General features: G+C 35.0%; 2 protein-coding genes across 6 annotated transcripts in view; both read left to right on the forward strand.

Annotated features, from left to right (window-relative positions):
- LOC108967265 (tudor domain-containing protein 3) overlaps positions 1 to 6,120 on the forward strand; it is a 13,212-nt gene extending 7,092 nt beyond the window's left edge. The window contains exon 5 of the mRNA XM_018930570.1: positions 5,397 to 6,120. Within this exon, the coding sequence (XP_018786115.1) occupies positions 5,397 to 5,705 (309 nt within the window). The 3' untranslated portion in view covers positions 5,706 to 6,120. The remainder of the gene's footprint in view (positions 1 to 5,396) is intronic.
- An 8,257-nt stretch (positions 6,121 to 14,377) lies between these two features.
- The window catches only part of LOC108967260 (patatin-like phospholipase domain-containing protein 3), a 32,235-nt gene continuing 22,321 nt past the window's right edge, over positions 14,378 to 24,291 (forward strand). For all 5 annotated transcript variants that reach the window (XM_018930557.1, XM_018930555.1, XM_018930559.1 and 2 more), the window contains exon 1: positions 14,378 to 14,945. In XM_018930557.1, the coding sequence (XP_018786102.1) occupies positions 14,786 to 14,945 (160 nt within the window). In that variant the 5' untranslated portion in view covers positions 14,378 to 14,785. The remainder of the gene's footprint in view (positions 14,946 to 24,291) is intronic.

A 24,291-nucleotide genomic window follows, 5' to 3' on the forward strand; every position in this document is an offset into this window, starting at 1 on the left:
TGGAGAAGGACCTGGCTTCACTTGGAATATCTAATTGGCGCCACGTAGCGAAAAGAGAAACGACTGGCGCGCTGTTGTTAACTCGGCTATAATCGCGTAAGCGGTGACTACGCCAATCAAGAAGAAGAAGAATAGCAATAGATTTGACAGTTAGTATGAGAGGAGACTATGCCCATGTTGGTGAAGGTCTTCCAGTGCCCTGTGTAGGTCGCGACGAGGAGACGGAATTTTTTACGGGGAGGTGATTTATATATAATAAAAATAGTTCCTTGAACCTGGAGAGATTGTAAACTCTTGGAAGCAGCTTGGCGTGGCGCATACTTGCTGCCTACTGCCAGTGCCGTTCTCTCCATTCTCTCCTCCGTGCGGAGCAGCTCCTTAAGAGTGTGGGATCCTACCGCTATGTATGATTCCATCATCTGCTACGCTGCCGCAGCGCGGGCCAGTTCGTCGGCCTTCTTATTTCCTTCTATTCCCTTGTGTCCTGGCTCCCAAATTAGGCGTACCCGGTTGCACAAGGACAGGCAGTTTAGCCTTTCCATGCATTCCTCGACTAAAAGCGACTTGGTCTCATATGATGAGATCGCTTTTAGTGCCGCTTGACTATCACTGAGAATAGCTATGCGCTGGTTGCGATTGTTGCGGCTGAGGTTGACTTCAACGCACTAACATATGGAAAAAACTTCAGCCTGGAAGATATTTGGTAAGCATCCCATTGATATGGACAGCTTAGTACGCGGTTCCGCAATACCAGCCCCAATACCACGGTATGGTACTGTCTTCCAGCAGCCTTTCCAGCGTGGAATCGCTCCGCTCTGTCTTGCTGGCTAGAGTAACTTTGAAATTCTCTTTGAGGTTTATTTTCTTCGTGGTGCCGTTCTTTGGGAGGAGGGCTAGCCATCTTTCTAGAGGACATTATCCTCCCCTTCCCCAGTCTTCTGCTGCCATTAGCAGCATGGTGTGTTTTGCTGCTCGTTTTATCACCTGATGCAACGGTATGAGCTCCAGTATGACTTCCAGTGCTACCATGGGGCATGTGCGCATTGAACCCGAAGCACAGACACAGGCAAGTCTTTGCAGCTTTGACAGTCTCCGAAGCACCGAAGAAAGCGCTGCTTTGGTGGCCCAGGCAACCGCTCCGTAGGTGACAATAGGCCTTAGTATCATGGTATACAGCCATCTAATGATACTTGGCTTGCATCCCCATGATCTGCCGGCCAGGCGTCTGCATATCATAAGTGCTCTAGTTGCTTTGGACAGCGTTAAGTCTAAATGCTTACTCCACCGTAATGTTGAGTCTAAAGTGAGGCCAAGGAATTTGATCTCATTCGACATTTCCACCTCTGTGCCTCCGATTGTTAGTGACCTCAGCCCCGGAAGAGATCTCCGCTTAGTGAATGGGATCTCGGTAGTTTTTGCTGGGTTGATATTTAGCCCTACCGTGTTGCACCATCCTTTCGCCAGGTTTAAGCCCCTTTGAGCAATATCACAGAAAGTGTTCTCAAATTTTCCTCTCGCCATTATGACAATGTCGTCCGCGTACTCGAATTCCACTGCTGGTGTGCAACTCGAGGAGTTCATCTACCACCAGGCTCCATAGCAGAGAATAGGGATAGAACTTCACCCTGTGGGCAGCCCCTTGTGCTGCCAAGGCGAATCTTGCTTTCTCCCACCGGTGTATCCGCTACCCTAGTTCGTAGAAGGACTTCTATCCATCTGCATATCGGAGTGGTTACGCTGGTGTGAAACGCATTATCAAAGCATCCTCAATGTCTAGGAAGGCGAAGATCGCAACCTCGCCATTATCCAGCGAATCCTGCAGCTCAGACGTGAGTTGGTACAAAGCAGTCTTTGTGGATCTACCCGCGTGTTGTCTGGCATGTAGGGGTGCGATCTTCAGCGCTTCCGATCTGATGTGGTTATCTATAACTTTCTCCATCCCCTTCAGCATGAGGGATGTGAGACTTATAGACCGGAATGATTTGGCTAGCGAATAGTCTCTCCTCCTTACTTTGGGGATGAAGATTGCTTTTGCAATTTGCCATGGCTCAGGGATATACGACAACGCCAGGCTGTCTTCATCAGCTCTAACAGGTGTGGCAGGAGAATATCCATACCTTGCTGCAAAAGGGCCGGGAAGACGCCGTCCACTTGACAGAGTCTGCAGTGAACAAATTCCTTGCAATCTGCCAGTCTGAGCGATCCGGCCTGCGTATGACCGATGCTGAAGTTAGGTCAGCTTGATCCGTCTCCGGGAAGTGCGCTTGTAGGAGTGACTATGAAAATTAGCTTCCTTTTTCAGGAATTCTCATTTGTCTAATTGTCATTTTAAATTTGCTTCAGACAATTTTTTAAAAAGGTGTAATTAATTTAAGTGTTCAGCGTGAGATGTGGAAAACACAATTATGAAAACTAAATACACAAAACAATGTTTATGGAGCAATGGTCAAACAAAATTACTCATGCATCGTTGGATTGTGGAAATACGTTTCTAAGAGCAAATGACATACATTGTGAAAACAGTACTCGGAAATTGAAATTAAATTGCCCGGGTAAATGATATTCCAAAAAAATGGATTTTGCTAAGTTGGTAAAACTGTCCTTAAATACTGTGCCAAATATGAGCGCGATCTGTCAACCAGTTTGTTTACAGCAGTCAATGAATAAAAATATCGAACAAAGAATTTGTCTCAAATTTCGTATGAAGAGGCGTTGTAAATGTTGGAAAATCTTACGGTGATTCTGTTTTTATCAAAAACACAAGCCTACGGATGGTACCAAGCCTCGTTCTGAACGACATTCGGCCTCCTTAACTGATAAAACTATTAAATGAGTGTAGGAAAGATACTTAAAAATGGTCAAACAAGTGTTAGAGAGTTGCCAAGAGAGCAGGACATCTCTCGAGAGTCCTTTCGAATGATTTTGGTGGATATTTTGGGTATAAAACGCGTTCTTGCTCGACTCGTTCCGATAAGGCTGGGTTTTTTTTTCAGAAAGAGTACCGTAACAGGTCTCTTTACTTCCGATGAGTCATGGATTTATGAGTTTACATGCAAACGAGGTAACAATCATCAGCATGGAGGGAAAAACCAACTGAAAACAAAAACAAACCACGCCAAAGCCGCTTAAAATCAAGTTGATGACCATTGTAATTTTTTCGATATTCGTGGTTTGGTGTATCACGAATTTGTTCCGGTGGGACAGACAGTCAATAAAGCGTTCTATATATCCGTACTCGAAAGAGTTACGCGTTTGAGTGAGAGCATACGTCAAAAACGGCCGGAATTGCAGAAGAACGATTCATGGATTTATGAATAATAGTGCACCATCGCATCTAACCACGATTGTGACCGAATTTAAAGCGAAAAACGAAATGAATAATATCGATAAACCACGAATTTTTTTTGTACTTTTAATTTCTTTATTTTTTTTTTTTTTCTTTAAATTTCTGCTCCGTGGAACCTTCACGGGTTTCGAGTACTGGCAAAATCGTTGGGATAAGTGTGTTATATTATTAAATATTTTGCGTTTTGTTTACAATTTCTAGTACTTTTTGGTCACAAAGTACGAATGTATTCGTAATGACTGTTTTTGGTATAGAATGCAGTTTTGGGTATCGACTGTGCGTCCATTTGTTGAAAGCCTTTGTTGTAAAATACCGACATTTTCCATGTTTAACATTATTTCGCCCATGCTTGGTATGCGATATGTTAAGTATGGTTATTTCGTTAAGTTTTCTGCAATCAATTAGTACTCTACACTTTATTTCACCCGAATCATCCGTTTTCTTTTGGTATTATTCAAGTAGAGCTATTATAATGTGAATTCTTCTTGGTCCTTCCAACTAAGTGAAGGTCTTCCTCTTCATTTGCTTTGGTCTTTGTACTGCGTGGAATCCAGTTTGTTGATCGAAGGTCCAATTAGTTTGTTGATGGTGGGCTTTAATCTTTCACACTGTATGCTGGATAGAACCTTATATGCGGTAGTTTGCGCAGATTGTGGGGTCACCCTTTTTGTGGATTGGGTAGAGTACACCCGCCGCTTTGATGTTCTTCAGACAGGTAATTGCAATTCGAACTTCTTTAATTTGTCATCGATTTCGGTATCGGGTTCACCATCGGCTCGTGTTCTGCTTTCACTGGCATTCAACAGGCTGGCGAAGTGTTCCCTCCATAATTTAGTATCTTCTGGGCACTAGTCACCAGAGCACCTCTGGGGTTCTACGAGGGTATGTTTCGGTATTGAAACCTTCCGTTAATCGCAGGATCTTTTCGTAGAATTTTCGAGCAATTCTCCTGTCGGCCAGCATATCAATCTCTGCGATTCTCGCATTTCGGCCTCTGTTTTTGTTTACGAACCCGTCTCGCTTCCCTCTTCAACTCTCGGTATCTATTCCCTCCCACACATGTTGTGGTCGATTGTAACATACCGAGGTAGGCAGTCTGTTTTCTCTCCACTGCGACACGTCACTCCTCATCATACCAGCGTTTTTTTTTTTTTTTTTGGCTTTTCCAAAACCCAATGGTTTCGGTTGCAGCTGTACGTAAGGAGCGTATCTTGGCTGCAACAAGACGGTGGTCCGAGTCAATGTTAAAAATCTATCTGGGTCGAAATTGAAACAATTACAGTTAAATCTTTGCTTTAGGAAGCACAGTCATAAACACCAAAATAGTTCGTGACCTAAACTAAAAATCACCATGGGTGATCCCGATCACCGATCCAAATAGCGTTAGACGTGTCAAAAGCACACAACGCCTCTAGACGACATTTCAAAATCTATGCTATTTCCAAAGCTGAAGGAGTAGCCTACATATTATTCAAGCGCCCAGCAGTCATCAGTATTGTGACAAGGTGAAAGCTCTAAATTAAAAAGATTTGAGCATTAGTGTTCTGCTGGATGGTGTCTTAACACCACTACTGTATCTTAAAGTTTTAATAGCATCCACAAAGTGAGGTTTATATGCAACTAATTTAAGGGCACATCAATATCCTCTTCAATTCATTACCGGGATTTTTTTTCCACAAGCTCAATAGGTAAGTTAAGTAATATTGGGAATAATACTTTCTTAAACAAACTACCATATACATATGTTCAATTACAACTGATACTAAGCACCACCGACACAGAGTTGAAAATCGTAATAAAATAGTTGGAGTTTGAAAACACATCCACTGAATTTTTTTGAAGATTTCATTAAAATTTGTTTTAATTTCCAATAGTTCAACCAAAATGTAAATGAATACATAATAACCATAATAGGGCTCATTACTACATACGACTACAACAATATTAATAAAACCGTCGTCAACTATTTAGAAAATATGAATCTTTATATATACATTTTTCGTTAATATTTATAAAAACGAAGCACTATTATTAAATTTATATTTTGCAGTATTATGAAGCAGAAGTAACCGCGGTGTCCGAGAAAACATGTGTAGTATTTTACCTTGGATATGGAAACCACGAAGAAGTTTTAAAGTCTGATTGTCTGCCAATAACTGATGGCAATCATTGCCCTGTGAATAATTATAACAGTTCTTTGCCTTATCAGCAATCACTTCCAGGAAAATCCAATGCAATAGCTCCAACTCATTCATCTCAACAAATCCAACAGGGTGCGTATCAACGCGGTGGAGCGGGCACACAACGTTTTCGAGGTGAGAGGCAAATGTATGTGCCACCACACAAACGGGAAAATTGACATGTATTAAAATGTGAACAATAAATGTGTTACAATTATTGAATTGACCACTGTTAAAGAAATATTCACATTATATAAAAACTACAGATTAATTATGCCCATAGAAGACGGGCGAGTTATATTTCTTCAAAGCCTTTCAAAAAACAAAAAATAAGAAAAATAATGTTACCAAAATCATGTATACATCAGAATTATTAAATTATGTAAAAATTGTTCAAATATATTAATTACAACTCGTTCAATATGATTTCAATTTGACTATTATAAACTTTGAATCTAAATAATAAAAAAAAATATGTGAATTCCGTAAAATAAAACTCGATCCAATTGATTTATAAATACTACATGATAACTATTAACCTAGATGGCATAAAATACAAAACAAATAAAGTGAAATGGTAGACGTCAAGGAAAATATTGTTTTTTTTTTTAGATGTTGTTGTTATAGCGGTTAACTAATCACCGCTTGTTTGGTAAGATTCAAGTATGGTTTTATTGAAGTCATCTAACGATAGGACCAGGCAGAGTGCTATTTCAACGAGGTCCTGGAGTGTTAAATGAGTGGGATTCATTGAGCATGCAAAGTGGATAGAGTCATTCGGGGGCTCATTGCACTCGGCACAAATCTTTGGTACGTCTGACTCAACCTTCTTCAGAATATACAGAGCGAAGTTGCACAACGGTCACTCTAGATTCTCAGGACAACTGTAACTCTTCGTCTGCTTTGGGTGGTGGTTTGACTTCAAATACGCTATTCACTGATAGGGAGTCGGTGAAGGTGTTGATGGATACACCGCGAATGGAGATCAGTACGTGTCTGAAGTTTATTGTGTCCGTATTCCGGGCGGCATATTGTCCGATGTCGTTGATCTAGGAATGACGTTTTGATGCTCCTAAGGGCGGCCCCGCTTTTTCGTCTGTGTTTCACACTATCCAGGCGTTTAGGGGGCAATGATGTGAATTGGGCTTATTGCAGGTTCAAAGCGGAGAAGCAAACACAGTCCGGCTGGTAATGGTATCGAAGGGGACCGTTCAGCCAAGAGGAAAAGAAATTGCTGAAAGAAGGAGCAAGAGGAAAATTACACCAGACATCAAGACAGCGTTTTCTTAAACATCAAAAGATCATTAGACAATAGCTTCTGCTCTCTTGTCAACACAACAACAAAGATATATAATTAAATTGAAGCAAGAGAGTGTGTATATCCCCTGTATTCAACGTTACCAAGTTTTGTTTTGCCTATTTTAGGCCAGTTTAATCATCGTGAATAGCTCAAAAAGCTAGTTACTTCCTACGACCCTTTCCTTTACCATCTTCTACCTTACAATAACATCCTTTACCATGTCAGTCTCGTCACCTGAACCTGTATGTATTTCTCCATCAACACCTTCCATTAGCGTTGTACCTCTTCCGATCCCATCTCCAACACCTTCAACCAAATAGCCGACGTAGAAAGATCACTGCAAGGCGAAGGTAACAGATTGCACAAACACATCGTAACATTTCCAGCTGTTCACCAACACTGTTAAATTTTCTGCAATTTTTAATTGAATATGAGAAACATTTTATAAGTAATAAATAGAGAGATAAACTATAGAAACTCAAGCTTATCGAAATATTAATATCTTAAAGCGGTAAAGGCGATACACAATTTTTCAAGAAGATAATTAATAACAGAAGCTGTGAAATGCGCAATTTTTATTGTTAATTTTGCCGGTTAGGAATAATTATTTTCAATTTATCTAGAGATAAAAATCAAGGCGATTTTTTTAACTAAAACTTTCTTTATTGCATATTAACAAGCCGAGAAAGCCTCGTAAATGTGTACATTGATAATTTCTTCGGAGATTTCACCGTTGCCTTCGAATACTAGAAGATATCTTGTAAGATAAACAAGTTTTCTATACAAGTAATTGATTTTGATCGGTCACCGGTTCGCGATTAATTTGTTATCTGTTCTATAAATTGTAATTTTGTTTGGAACGCATCGTTTACTAAATACTTATATTTCTGCTGTCTCGCACAACAAAACTTTTACAGGACCTTATGGTGGATAATGAAGTCTCAGAGGATTCCTCTTCATTAGAGAAGGGTGTGGTAAAGAACATCAAAATTCTGCTAACAGAACATCCCTCGAATATACGAGTAATTCAAGTTTTTTATAATAGCGTTATTATACGCATTGCCACGAAGTTTGTAACACCCAGAAGGAAGCGTCGGAGACCCTATAAAGTATATACATATATAAATGATCGGTATGTTGAGCTGAGTCGATTTAGCCATGTCCGTCTGTTTGTCTGCCTGCATATTAAGAAAAAATTTGCAAACGTCATTTGCTCTTCAAGAAGCTGCACATTTGTGGGACCGGCGATATCGGACCACAAGAACATATAGCTGCCATACAAACTGAAGGATCGGAATCAAGGGCTTGTATGAAAAACTTTCACATTTCACAATGTATTTCCATTGAGATGTTTTGGTGATACGTTGCGCAGGCATATCTCTTCTTTTTAGGCGTGTTTAATCGCAGGAATGCACCAAAGCATTAGCCAATGGGTTTGGGTGATCTTGGAGTTTAGGATAATTAAGACCAAATAAACAATTTTCGAGTATTTTAAATACCATTAGCTCTATTTATCAATTAACTAACATTTTCAGAAGTATTTTTCATTTTATAGGCGGTAAGTAAGTAAGTAAGTAGAATTAGAAAGATTGTTTTTTGTAAAGCTGTTTAACTTCGTGAAAATTACTGACCCTATTAAAAGAGCTCTGCTTCAATGGTTGAAAGAAGGGCTCTTATATCGAAAAGTTGCAAATTTAGCTGAATTTTTGGAAATATCAGTACCAAAACAACGATCTAGTCGACGATTCGTTTTCAATAACCACGATAGACGAACTATCAACCATCTGTTGACCTCTATAGCAGTAAAATTTGGTACTGGGATTCAAGAAGAACTAAAGAGGATTACGTGACTGTACATCGCGAGTTAAAAAAAAACAAAGGTTTAAAGCCAGGCTCAAAATTAATTACACTTTTTCTTACTTAACGTCATTAAGAACTACTTCTAAATTTTGATAAAGCGAACAAAAACTGGTCCCCAGAACAGTGAGCAAACGTATTTTGGACAGACGAAAGCCAGATTAATTTTTACAGGTCCGTCGGAATTCATTACGTTGGGAAGGAGTCAACAAAAACTATGACCAGCCGCGATCTCAGTCCAACACCTGAATTTTTTGAAACTTTAGAATGGCCCCCTCAAAGTCCCGATTTTGATTGATCCTATCGAGAACCTGTAGTTTGTCTTAAAAAAGGGCACAGAATTATGCCAGTTCACCGAGAACAAAGGCGGAATTATTTACTAGATATACGAAGTATGGATCTACATCAATAAAAAATAATGTTAAGATGTAGTCAAGAGTCTTCCCAGGTGGATTGAAGCGGTGATGGCGGCGAAAGTAGGCTTTATTAAATATTAAAGCGGTAAAAATTACATTGCATCAAAATTGAGCAACTGCCATTCAAAATAATTTATATTTTTTTATTATAAAAACGGAATGATTTGATGTTTTATATTGAAGATGGACTGAAGAACGGGTAATGAAAATTCCGATCAATTAGCAAAAGACGCACACACTCATCATACTTTTTTAATAAACAACTACACCGAAAATGATATTAAAAGGTGCCTCGCAAACTTTATTAAAAAACAACGTGACTCAAATTATGAAAACGAAATTAATGCTCATTGTAAAACTATGCATCAGTTATCTCAACAACATGGCAGCAAATCGAATTTTAAGACTTAGCACCAGCAACTTGTTTTGATGAGACTTAAACTTGGTCATACAAAACTATATACAATTTTTATATATTTTTTTTTCGTATAAGAATGTGAGAATGCCGCTAATATTTGCCGATTTTAAAGCGTTTATTAATGAGAGACTATCGGTGCATAATATTAGGTTACAGCATTTGGGTTTTAATTTTGCAGCTTCTTCAATTGCTGTAATTTCCGAGGTAAATATAGCCATGTAGCTAGGCAAAAGTCCATTTTTTATTAGCTTTTTTGATAATGTTGTAATAGTAAAAGTGTTTTCAACTTTCTTTGAACCATAACAGTACCAAATTAGCCAGTTCTTTCGCTTCCATTTTTGCACTTCTTCAGCATGTAGTTGCCTTAAAGCAAGTGGGTTCGTGCTATTTTTGGTAAAACCACTGGGAGGACTGAATACTTTGTAAACTTTCGAAAAATCTATATCCATCTTCTTAGCCATTTTGAAGATTTCCGTGATTGTAGACTTAATTTTTAGGTATCTTTTCGAGTGAGCTAAAGCTTTATAGTCTGTGTCCAGGATGTTATCTGAGTTTTGTGTGCAGTTATACATATACATATTTTATTCTCAGTTAATTTAAAAATGCAATCTTCAATAGTAGGGAGCTTCAGTTCATAGAGTATGTTTGCAATTGGAGTTGTTTGAAACGCGAGGCTAATAATGCGCGCTGCCATGTGGTAATATTTTTTGATCTTCTTCAGACAGCGTTTGGATGTTTTGCCATATATAATAAGACCATAGTAGATTTTCCCCAATATCAAGGCTTACATAATATTTAATAGAAACTTTGTATTTGCACCACTTTTCATGCTGCATATGATTTTGAGTAGATTCATTCGTTTTAAAAGGTCTGACATAGGTCTTCAATTTGGTATTTCCAAGTTAGTTTTTAATCGAAGGTTATTCCTAGGATTTTAAGATTACGCACACTTTCTATTGTATGATTTTGAAATATTTAATCTGAGAGATTACAGTTCCGCTTCTTGCGTATATGTATGTAGGTGCTTACACTTTTCAAAATTAACAGATGCCCCCGATGTTAATGACCAATTTGTAAATAAAGTAGAAAACTTTTCCAAATCATTAATGTAATTGTTTACATCATTAACCTTCAAAACAAAATAAAGGTCTCTGCGTATAAATAGTGGGATATGTTTTTAACGTTTCCCATTAAGTATTTATTTTTTCAAAAGATTCTATTTGATAAAAAAAAAGTCTATTGTATAGTTGTAGATTTTTGGACCAACTTTCCACTGATCAAGTTGACTGCGTATAGAGTGGATACATATACGATCAGAGGCTTTTGTAAAATCAACACTTATAACAGAGCAGTGATTTCGAGTTGATAAATTACTAGCTAGAGAGTGATCTAGGTAATTATCGCCTCTACCGTGCCTGACTTGGGTTTAAAAGCAGTTTTCTACTTATCAGATTGTTTTGAAATAAAAAAAATTGTATACGTTTTGATATTATTTTTTCCAACAGTTTGCTTAAGCATGATAAAAGCGAGATAGGACGGTAATTTTTGTAGTCATCTTTCTCATTCATATTTTTTGGAATACAATTGACGTTTGATTTTTTCCAAGAATGAGAAACACACCAGTTTTGACGATTAAATTATATAAATTAATTAAAAGACTTTTCAGTACCAGAGGTACATTTTTAATCATTGCATAGGTGATTCTGTCCGGGCCAGAAAAATTCTCTTTAGTATTTTTAAGATTATTTTCCAGTTCAAACAGAGTAATTTCTTTTTCAAGACTACTAGCAAACTTTGAAATTAAGGACACGATTGATGTTGACTTCGTAGATGATTTCGTGTATCTTGGAACCAACGTAAACACCACCAACAAGGTCAGTCTGGAAATCTAACGCAGGATAACTCTTGCCAACAGATGCTACTTCGGACTGAGTAGGCAATTGAGAAGCAAAGTCCTCTCTCGACAAACAAAAACAAATTCTATAAGTCACTCATAATTCCCGTCCTGCTATATGGTGCAGAGGCTTGGACGATGTCAACAACGGATGAGTCGACGTTGCGAGTTCTGCGAAAGATTTTCGCGTTAGCCACGGCGAATATCGCATTCGATGGAACGATGAGCTGTACGAGATATACGACGACATTGACATAGTTCAGCGAATTACAAGCCAGCGGCTACACTGGCTATGTCATGTTGTCCGGAACGAAAACACTTCAGCTCTGAAAGTATTCGACGCTTTACTCGCCGGGGGAAGCAGAGGAAGAGGAAGACCTCCACTCCTTTGGAAGGACCAGGTGGAGAAGGACCTGGCTACGCTTGGAATATCCAATTGACGCCACGTAGCGTAAAGAAGAAACGACTGGCGCGCTGTTGTTAACTCGGCTATAATCGCGCAAGCGCTGTCTACGCGAATTAAGAAGAAGAAGTATTGCATCTTTAATTGATGTTTGGTTTATTGTAGAATATTTAAGGCTTTCCTGCTTTTTAAGATAAGTTGGGCATTTTTTATTTGTTGATTTATGCTGAGAATTACAGTTAATGTATTTAATTTGAGTGCACTTTATTACCTCTGAGTGGTAACGCACATGTGACACAAACAGGAGTGTTGGTACACCTGTTTTTTGTATGATCGATAACGTCATATTTTGCATTGCATGGGTTTAGGAATAAAAGGTTTGATTTGATTAGTTTCGAAACCAACTTTAGGTCTTTATGGAGCTGGTATAAGTCAAATGATAGAATATGCAAAGGAGTATTTACATATCCGTTATTTGTTTTTTTTTTTTTAATTTTAGTAACTTCGATTACACTTAGATCCGTAAGGCCAGTTGTTATTTTAATGCTGGACAAGAAATCACAACTTTCACCGTATTAAGTTTTGTATGATATTCACAAGTAATTTCGCATATATTTTACAGATTTTTTGTTTTTATTAAAATGTCTGCGGTTTTTTTTTTGATGTTGTTAACTACAACAAGAAAAACGTTAACTTCGGCTGCACCGAAGCTAAAAACCCTCCACAGGCGCATTTCTGTTAGTAACTACGTGTTCAGTTTGTAAGGAAGCTATATGCTTTAGTAATCCGTTCTGAATATTTTTTTTGGAGATTACATTGGTGCCTTAGAAAATAATATATACCAAATTTCGTGAATATATCTTGTCAAATGTAAAAGTTTTCCATACAAGCATTTGATTCCGATCATTCAGTTTGTATGGCAGCTCTTTTATTATATTGGTCCGATATCGGCCGCTCAGACAAGTGAGCAGCTTCTTGAAGAGAAAATGACGTCTGCAAAATTTCAAAACGATATCTTGAAAACTGAGGGACTAGTTCTTACAGACAGACAGGCGGACATGGCTAAATCGACTCAGCTCGACATACTGATCATTTATATATATACTTTGTAGGGTCTCCGACGCTTCCTTCTGGGTGTTACAAACTTCGTGACAAACTTATTATATCCTGTTCAAGGTATAACGAGTAAATTTCCATCATGTGTAAATTTTGTTAGTTTTCTATTATTCTCACTAACGATATCTACCGTTTAGCACTTTTGTCTCAAAAATTTCTAACCATCAAAAGTACAAATAGTGAAAAGCCGCTAAATACTAAGAGCATGTACTATTTGTACTTTTGATGGTTAGAAATTTTTGAGAGTCAATGTTTTTATTATTATAGAGTTTTTTTCGTAATTTAGGTTAGAGTAGGAAAAATATTCGGGTTGTTTAAGTTTTTTCATTGAGCTTTTCTTTTTTTTTGGCTGGGGGGAATCCGGTGGTAGCCTCCTCCATGAGGCGGCCCTTCGGAAATAACTGCGAGCGAGCTATCACTATAATGTAACTTGTAAAGACGACGTTTAAAAAAAAAATTTCTTCACAAAATTATAGATTTTCAATTTAATTTTTTTTTACAAAATTATGGATTATGGAGCAAATTTTTTACAAAGTAAATCTATCGTTTTCAATGCTTGCTATATCTGAATATATGTATACAAATGGCTTCAATCCCGGTGGTATATAATGGGCCTCCTATGGCCCAGAGTTGAAACAACCACTTTACCTTCCTACACGACCATTCTTTTAAAATTATTATTTTTTTCAAATTTCTGTCAAATCTAGCGAAACCTTGTTTAATGATGCTATGTTTTTATTTTTACTTTTTACTGACAAAAAAAAAAGTTAATTGAAATTGTAATTTTGTCAATCCTTTTACTACACATAATTCCATAAACTAAAGTGTCAACGACTTTTTGAAGGATTCAGTATATTTCGACAATACCGAAGTTCAAAATTTCAACGAAAAGGTAGTTCATTTGAAAACCGTAAAAGGAGCTTCAATTGCCCAAGATATAAACTCGTATATTGATATAAAAACTAGTTCCAAGAATATTTATATTTAGAAATTTAATAATTAGTTGTAAAAATTGTTTGCTCAAACTACTTGTCCTTGTACATTTAGTGAAGATAACCTCATTTTTCAAATATGAAAAGAAATAAATACACATATTAATGATTCAAAAAAAGATCTTGGATTCTTTAAATAGAAAAATTTTTTGATAACTTACCATCATTAAACATATTTTTAATCGGCTTATTTTGACGCGAATAGTGCAAATTCGTGGAAAAAAAAATTAAAAATACATTTTTTTTTGTAATAAACGGAATCTTTTCCGTACCTGCAGCCTTCGGCCATTGTCAAAATTGCTAGCAATATAAATCTTTAGCAATTTTAAATTGTCTGGCGAGTTGTCCCGTTAGAAAAGGTAGGAAATACTTACCAGAGAACGAGGTGTTGCCAGCATACCGGAATGTCAGATTAGGTAAGCGCAAAGCGAATGATATAAATATTGGCAGCTGAAATGAAGAGAACATTCGTGCCCTTTTTTTTGAGAATATTAGATCAAATTTTCGAGTGGTCGGAAAAAAATAATTCAGCAAAACAACGAATAATTTATTTAATATTGTTGAATGTTCTTGAAATATGCCTTGGTATAATATATGCAATTGAAAAACGTGGAGAAAACTTGTGAAAGTGCGACGCTAGTATAAACGCAAGAGACAAAACGCTTTGAAGCAATTTGTGTATTAGACGGAAGTGCAGTAAATTTAATCAGTAGATGGTGTATTTAATTAAAGGAAATTAAAGTAATTGAAATTAGCTATTTAAAAAAGTCTAACCTACCTCTCCCAGTGAGGAGACTTTAGGTTTATGAATAGTTTAAATATATTGAATCATCGATAACATTATCAACGTGAGATAAGCAAAAATGAATTTATCATTTGCTGGATGTGGATTTTTAGGCATTTATCATGTAGGTGTGGCAGTATGTTTTAAAAAATATGCACCACATCTGTTGTTGGAGAAAATTGGAGGAGCATCGGCAGGAGCACTTTCAGCATGTTGTTTACTTTGCGATTTGCCCTTGGGTAAGTTTTATAAACAATAAATTTTAGTATAGCATCTTAAATTTATCATATTTATATTAATTATTATTATTTTTAAACAATTTGGTAATTTTTCATTTTTCTAAAAGCAATTTTAAAATGTATTTTTATTTTGAACTGTTGTTGTGGAAATAGTAGTAGTAAGCAATCTAACCTTTGCAACGCCGAGTGTGCTAAGTGATTTTTAAATTAATAAATTTAGGTGAAATATTACAAAATAAAATTAAAATTTGAACTCATTTCAATGGTTAGAGTGTATATTTAAATGTACAGAGTAAAAAACGTAAATAAATTTAATTGTAGATAGAGAAATTTTTGAACTTTTAATCGTGAAAATTTTAATAAACATAAGTAATTTTTTTATTATTTTTGGATATTTCTCCTCTGGAGAAGCTCCCCACATACCCCATTTATACGGAAATTCGGGTTTTTTACCTTAACTGGACAACAACCTCGCCTATTCCCCATATAACGTAATTTTAAAATCCACTTGATTCGTTCAGTTTTCAGTACACAAATCAAGAAGCAATTACAATACCGAACATTTAGACTCAGATACCCATCCGTTCCCACGACAGTCGGGTCTACGAAAACCGGAACGGGCCCGGATTTTTATCCGGCCAAGGACTGTCAACGCAGAATTCTGCCGTTACAACAACAACAACAACTCAGATACCCATATTTGACTTTTGATCGAAAATGTCGAATACTTTCCTTAGCCCCCATATACTTAATATTACATAAAGATTTTCGAACATCGGGGTGACTTTGCACCGCATATATCGCCCAATATATGACTTAGCCCAATGAAAATAAGATAACGTTTTTTATTCATAACAGTGTGTCTTTGTGCCTAAAGTAGATAAATTTGAGTGAAAACTTGGCCTTGCCCTTATGTAACTAATATCAGGATCTTCGAACATCCGGATGACTTTACTCAATATGATTGGTTTTACACCTTAAAGTATTTTCCTGGCTTTGATTCTTGTAAGTTGCAAGAGTATAAAATGTTCGGTTGCACCCAAACTTAGCCCTTCCTTACTTATTAATATTATGTTTAAAAAGTGGAAACCAAATGAAATTAGTTTGTCGGTAAGAAAAACAATTATTAGATTGTGAAAAAATGGCGAAAGTTTCAGAAAAATTGGACTAATACTTACAACACCTAACTTACTGGTGAACGCGAAGGTGGCGGGTCAGCTTGAATTTATTGAATTGACAATGAGGAATCTTTAACCTACAACATAACGATTCGAAGCATACTGCTGAATTAGTAAAACTTTTGCTCTTGTACAATTTTCCTAAACATTTTATATTTGACCCCGATCCTATTGGACATGTATGGGATCTTACAAAAAAATCGTCAGCATACAATAACAAGTAAGGAGGCTTTTCGAAGTGTAATGCAGGTGCAATGGCCCCGGATCCAGCTGAGGAAATAGATAAGTTGATGCCAAATCGATTGAGTGAGGTTTTAAAATTGTTATCCAACAAAATATTGGATTTAATTTTCTTTATGGTGTGCCTGGTGAACGCAGACTTTATTATATACATATATATATTTTTTTTTTTCAAACCTCCTCAATCTGGCTAATGGATTAGGTTCCGCAATCAACAGACTTAAATAGTAAACAAAAATGCTTTCAAAGTAGAAAAGGATCGTGTAAGTCTAATTAAAACTAAAAAACAATTTAGAAAAAGTTTGCCTATATGTATGGCACCCGATTTTGCAAAAGAGTTGCTAAAATTAAGTATATTTTTCATTTGTCTAAACTCTGCATGGACATAATTGTTAATAGGGGATATTATAATTTATTGGTTAAAAAATTGGTTGTGATTTTAATCCTATGTTTAAGTCTAATGAAAGCCTAAGATGAGCTAATTCCTTTTGAATAACTTGCTCTTAATACTTGCTTTTTATTGGTTTTTACAAAATCTGAATCCTATTGCTTTGTCCATAACTGTATATGTATGTAGATAAATGCGTGTGAAATTCATGCATTGAAAATATCAATTATAACAATACACGTACATACATATGTACAATCTTATATTAAATGTATACACATAGTACAATAAAGGCAATAATAAATCTAATGTCCCATTATTGTTCTTTGTTCGTTTAATACTTAATTTTCTTTGTGCTTTTTATTATTTTACTGCCAAATACGTTATTTATGCACATTTATATAATATGTATGTTTGTATGAAGATAGGGATTCTAAACTGGGTAGGTATTAAAGTAAAGTTCATTTTTCATTTGTGAGTAATATTAGCTATAATGATTATTAGTATACTCCTAATTATGTTTATTATTGTTTACACGATTTTATTCCATTTCACGCGTTTTAGAATTGCTGGGACTACATTTTATTTGTCAGATTTAATGTTTACAAAATTTGTTCTTATCACAAGTTTAGAGAAATTTCCTTTTTGTCGATACAAGCAAGTTTAGTGGTAAATTGTAAATAGCTCAAAATTAGAGAACGATCAGTCTTTTTAATACTGTTTTTTCTGAAATCAATCTATCGTGTTCAATCAGAGTTAGGTTACACAAGTATAAATAATATTGAAAAAAAATTGCATTAAAGTTAAGTTTAGCTGCGATCCGATCATAACTGTTACCAAAATTTCAGAACGATTTCGTTCATTTTTACTTAAAAGAAAGTATCAAAATGGCAGAACAATTTTAACTATATGCGTTACTGTGTCAGAATGCAATTTCGAAATTTTTGAGGTCAGTAGCAAGTCTTGAGAAAATCTATTAATTTGGAATTGGCGTTTTCATTAAAACACAATTACATAATCATTAAGCAAAGCTTTTCAAAGAGATATGATGGTAACTTTGTCGCTTTGCTATGTTTGATTGATCAATTCAAAAATTTGTCCTGATATAATGTATGTACATTGCTTTATGTCAAAAACGGGAGAACCTTAAAAATAGATCGGAAGGTTTGAATTGACGTCAACAATTGTTTTTATTAAATTTTTTTGTATAATAAATATTATTCAGTTTAAAATGATATGCGTACTTCTATATGAATGCTTATCTTCACATGTACATATAGACTATGAGTATATATATAATAATGTGTAAGCGGGTTGCCGTATGAACATTCACACATTATTCACATTTTCCTATTAATGTAATTTCCTTCTGTGATAAGGACGTTCTATTCTTTTTAATATACTTACGTATGTATTTCTATACATAAGTACATATGTACCTACATATTTCACTCAGTATATGTATGTACTGTGAGCGTCATACAGAAGTAAACACAAATTCTTGCAACGTTGAAGTTGTTATTACAATGCAGTAATAACAAAACAACAAGAAATATTGTAACAAAATGCAAGGCTTATATCATAAAATTAGAGCGAGACAAATTTTCAATAGATGATGTTTACATGTTTACCACATTTACTAATAATAGTGCCTTTCAACTATTTTTTCAATTTCACGTCCGGATTTACTTTTCTTATGCAAATCTAATATAATTTTTCGCTCTTTCAGTGGTTGTTTACTTAACGATTGCAAAATTTGATGTTTTAGGGACTTTACCTCAGAAAAATAATAGCGCTATGCGAAAATATTTTTGAAAACAATCGTTCGCTTGACTAGCAACTGTTTCTAAAGAATTTATAGAGCGTTTCCGAAAAAAGTATTAAAAAGACAATGTGTGCTGTTACTAATAACTTTATGAAGAGAAAACGAGATTACTTTTAGTTTTTGTTTGTTATTTTTACAAATTCTTTAAATATAATCCTTGCATTAATTTGGAAACACTTATTGTTGTTTTGTTATAGATTGCTTTGTAATAAAAACTTAATCTTTGGTAAAATTGGTGATTACTTATTTTTGACGCTCACAGTACAAAGAATGTACATATCGTCACCTGAAAAAAAACTGTCACTGCCACTGTAAATTCTTCCCTTTATTATGAAAAAACAGTTATAACTATTTTTCAACATTCCCGTTTTTTTTTGTTTTTTTAATAAATGAAGCCCAAAATTTCACCTTTTCAACACTATATGGAATGCTCAATGTGATTGGTAGCACTGGAGATACTTATACAACTGCACCGACATCTATTGACCAAATACGAAAAGACTTTTTCGACTACCTAATATGTATAAAATAAATGTGAATACAAAGTTGCTTGGGGGTAAAAACTATTACGTTCGCGGCATCAGCAAATAGATTTGAAATTATCAGTATTATTTTAATTGAATTGAAACCTTATATGATGCGCAAACAATGTGGAGGTTTACGGCTCGTTATGCATATGAATGTATGTATGTATGTATATAGAGTGAGTCATATAATTTTTATTTAATAGTGATACAAATCCATTCACTTGAATAGGTACATACATACATACATACATATGTTGTATGTATGTATATTATTTTTAAATTGCGAGACCAAATCTCTTAATTTAGGCATCGCAGGAGCTCCGTAAAACTTGATTTTAAAGATGCATTGGTAATCTAACCAAAATTTAATATTTGCTAGTATAATTTTACTTATTACTTACATAGAACCCTTTCAGGTTTCAGAAGTTCGAAAAAAATGGTAATTTTACTATATTTGTTTAATATACATATGCATGTATTTGGTACCTCATCTATCAAATCTCAAAAAAAAAATGTTCTTGCCGTGGTCAGCATAACTACACACTACAAAACATTTTTTGTCAAATATTCGCCATGTATTGGCTCGAAGAAATTAGTTGTAATAAAACGCCTTCGTTTAATAACAACTAGTTCCTAGTTACTTCAAAAAAATGCTTGATAGGTGTAACTTCTGAAGAGTCCATATTTTAGAGTTTTACTCGGTACGGTTTAAAGTTTTAAGAAAATATATTGTAACTTTTCCGACCCCATGTTCTGTTACCATTTATTTGGCTGAAGGATGTCTATACGGATAGAAATTGAATAAGCTTTACTTACCAAATATTTTGACCCCCCGAAATTCAATAAGTATTTTTGGCATTTTAAGTTTTTACCGTAACGTTAATTCATGTACTGTCATATCTCACACAAACTACAAAAGAGTCACTCAACTAAACATACATATTTCAAAATCAATTTTTTTACTATATAGCAAGGGTCAAATACTGCTCTACCTATCCAAGAAATTTCGTTAGGGAGTATCAACTATAGAGTAATATTTGTATTTGTCTCGCTATTGCTGAAATAAACCGTAAATTGTGTGCTCTATTTTGTGAAGTGGTCACTATGTCTTTAAAAAAGTGAGTTTAATCATCAGTGTTATTTGAAATATGTTTCTTTTGATGAAATAATTGTCACTTTATCCCTATTCTCCGTTTTCTAATACATAGGGATTATATTAGGAATCACAAAAATATTGGCATATTAAATACATGCGAAAAATACAGTGCGATAAAACAAGTAACGTTTCGTTTTACAAAGTGTTGATTGCGAGTATTGGGAAAAATGTTGTAATAATAGAAAATACAATTTAGTCGAAATTAAACATGTGTAAATTAAAAAAAAATATATAATAATAATAATAAAATAATTTTCCACAAATTGATCACGCACAGGAAAAACTTAAAACAAAATTAATATTTCCTAACATATAGTAAGTATTCATTTTAAACCGAACGCTATTACAACTGCAAAAGAGTCTGTGTGTGAACCGGTACTTTCGATAAAAAACCAATTCAGCATGAACATATGTATGTATGTATGTATTAAAAGGGCTCGTCTTGGGTGTGTGTAAGCACTCAGCAATAAAACAAGAATTTACGCAGCAAACGCAATAATAAACAGTTGGTGCCTACAAACAGATTAATGATTTTACCGAGCATACAAATATCCAGATAAGAAAAAAACCAGTACACACAATATTATGCTCAAAGGCCGAGACAAGGCCACAGAATGAATATAAAAAACTGTACTATATATACAATATGTGTACATTTGTATAATTAAAAACAAAGTGGATATGCCTACATATTTGTGTACCAGATGTATGCGTACATTTGTACATATGCATGTTAACTTTTCTCACAACGCAATAAAAAGGAAAAAAACATGGAAATGACACACCCCTCTTTCAGGTTTGAACTGTTTTCGTAAACAACAGTCTTGCTTGGCTTCGTGCCCCCTTTTCGTTTCTTACAAACGATTGCATGCCCATCGAACAAGCCTGTTTATTATTTTTAAAATCTATTTACGTTCATTGAAATAGCAGTGCAAGAGAAGTGAAAATATAATATATAGCGGATTTTTTGCATATTAATTTTTGTTAGTTGATCGCTTGCACATGGTTTTTGTAAAATGGAATACAGAGAACAGAAAAAAGTGAAAACCCCGTTATATTTAATGTGTTTAGTGCTTTTTTTTTTTAATTTTTGCAAAAATCCACCACTTTTTGGTTGTTCACGGAAATAGCAGTTTTTATTTTTTCTCAACGAAAAGTGCCGATAAAAATTTTAAATTTGTGAATAGTGAGTAAAATTTAGTTTATTATTGTAATTTAAATGACCAAAGAGTATAGCAAAGAAAAAATTTAAATTTTAGTGGGTACAGGACCTCACTGCTCCAAGGATATTGAGCTTAGAGAGGAGAGGAAAACATACAAAGAAATACAAAGTCGTTTAAAATATTCTGCCAAGATGATATACAATGCCCTAAAGTATGAATTGAAGCCCGAAAAACGGGGTGCCCTACGCAAAACTACAAATTTAGAGAACCGACACATAATATGCTTCAACAAAAATAATCCTTTTGCATCCTCTAGGAAAATAAAAGCGGAGCTATTAAGGAACGTTATGCTGCCATATGCCAGGTGGAATATGCCCTTAAAATGGACATTCAAGCAGGATAACGATCCAAAACTCGCCAGAAAATTGGCGTAGCCAAGAAAAAATCGATTTGATGCCATAGGGGATTTCAATGCCCGGATTTCATTCCCATAGAAGACTTAGGAGAAAACTTGGTTTCAAAGCAGCTTTGGCAGTTTGTTCAAGGGGAATGGGCACAGATTCCTCTTAAGCGTTGTCAGGACTTGGTTGAGGTGCGAGGCTGTAATTGCCAATAAAGGATACACAACAAAGTATTAGAGCAATACTGAAATATTATTTAGCATCATCAAGTAAATTAATGAGCTATGTTGATTTTTATTTTATTATTTTTCGTTAACACTGCTATTTCACTGAACAGTACAAATTAGCGCTTAAATTTTTTATTATTCATTTTAGGTCATGTAAAAATAATAATTTATCACTTCTAAAACATTTTTTATCTCATATTGGTCTTTATAGTAGAATTTGTCCATCTAGAACATACAGGTCATCTGCACTGCTATTTCAATGAACACAGCTGTAAATATTTACGTTCTTAAAGAAGACAGATATTCATACGTATGTACATAGTACCGCCCACAAATAATAGGAGTGTTAATATGACGGCTTTAAAAAATTAGAGTTACATTTCCTTTCTAAAATAATTTTTAATCAAAAAAGAATATTCATAAAAGTAGAAAAGTAAGTAGGGTTCCATAATCTGACAGCAATACAAATTAGTTATTATTAATTTAATCATTGGATTTTTCTTGGGTGGGTAAAGGGAAGCATTCTACAGAGCCAAGGTGAGAAATGAGAAAACAAGTGAAGCCAAGTACCTTAAATTATAGGAATAAATATTATGCCAGAGAGCCAAATATGAAACACTACTACAAAATTAATGCTTCTATGTTTACCAGAAGAAACAGCTTAATTCATTGCTGTTAGTGAGTTAATAATGAAGATCTTAGTACGATTGGTACAAAAAAATTTATGAAAAGTACCGTTGCTAAAAAATAAACACAACAAAAAAAAAAAACATACCGCTTCTCCGTAACTAAATGGCGAAATAAATTTTGGTCAGATAAAACTGAAATTGATTTTTTGGGTGGTTCTAGCATCAGTTAACAAAAGAAATTTGTAGATAAAATATAGAAAAAGCCTTCAGGTACGTTCAAAACTTTATATTAAGGAATGTTGCGAAAGAATTCGACATGCGTTATTTGACGGAAGGGTTAAAAGAATTATAATCATGCTTGGTATCTCATTAAACTATATTATAGGCTGTAAAATCACTTAGCCTCAATATTATATTTTTCTTCATATCCCGGGTATTGGTGCTAAAATCAGCTTAGTTAACTCAAATATACATATGTATGTATGTAGCTGCGGTCAAATTGTTAGTGTGCCAACGTACATAGAAGAGGAAGTATTAAAAAACTATAAGATATCGCTTTTATAAAAAAAAATATTTCTTAACATAAAAGCCTTAACATTAAGTAAAACAAATCACAAAAAAAAACTCATTGTTTAACTGGTTTCAATGAATTATAAATTTATGAAAAAAATTATGAGGACTTTCGACGGTCAAAAACTTAGTAGTGTAAAAAATTAAACCCGAAATTTCGACAAAATGTAGTAAAATTTTTTGTCTTTACTAATTGGATGTTGTCTTTTAATGAAATTAGAATTTAGTTGCGTGAAATTTATTTTTTAATTTTGCAGCACAGCGTCTTGGCTTGGAGTCAACAACTTTTTGGCATCTTTCGGTGGAAATAGACGCCTGCGTTCTTCACAGCATCTTATAATTGCGTCATCGATGTCAACTTACATTGGGCTACTGCCTCCTTGTGGCGGCCATTCCATTACTTTGTAATTCGTTTCCTTAAGCCACCTTTTAGCCACTTTACTTGTGTGCTTGGGATCGTTGTCCTGCTGAACCGTCCAAACAAGCGGAATTTCTAGAGTATTTCAACATATGGGTCATCAGTCATGCCTTCCTTGATCTAATAAATGGGTCCTACACCTTGTCAAGAAAAGCCAGCCCAAACCATGATACTCGCACCACTATGTTTTACCGTTTTTGTTGTATATTTCGGCTGGTATTCGGTACTGGGCGGTCGTCTTACATATTGACGCGATCCTTTTCCGCTATACTTCGATTCGTCCGACTATAAAATGTTCCACCATTTTGTCGAAGACCAATTAAAATTTCCCTAAGTGAATCAAAGTCTTCGTTCAACTTGTGTTTAAAGCAATAACGGCCCATGATCGCACAAATGCCAGCATATAATTTAACTATTTCTAGGTACACTAAATGCGCCTTTTACCTATGTAGCAGCCGCAAATGGAATCTTGGGTATCTGACAATGGAGTTGACTTCTCTTACTCACATTTCTGGCTTACACCCACGTTTTTTATACTCTCGCAACAAAGTTGCTAAAGAGAGTATTATAGTTTTGTTCACATAACGGTTGTTTGTAAGTCCTAAAACTAAAAGAGTAAGATAT

This window comes from Bactrocera latifrons, unplaced genomic scaffold, assembly GCF_001853355.1.
Source record: "Bactrocera latifrons isolate USDA-ARS-PBARC rearing strain unplaced genomic scaffold, ASM185335v1 scaffold_181, whole genome shotgun sequence".
NCBI lineage: Eukaryota > Metazoa > Arthropoda > Insecta > Diptera > Tephritidae > Bactrocera > Bactrocera latifrons.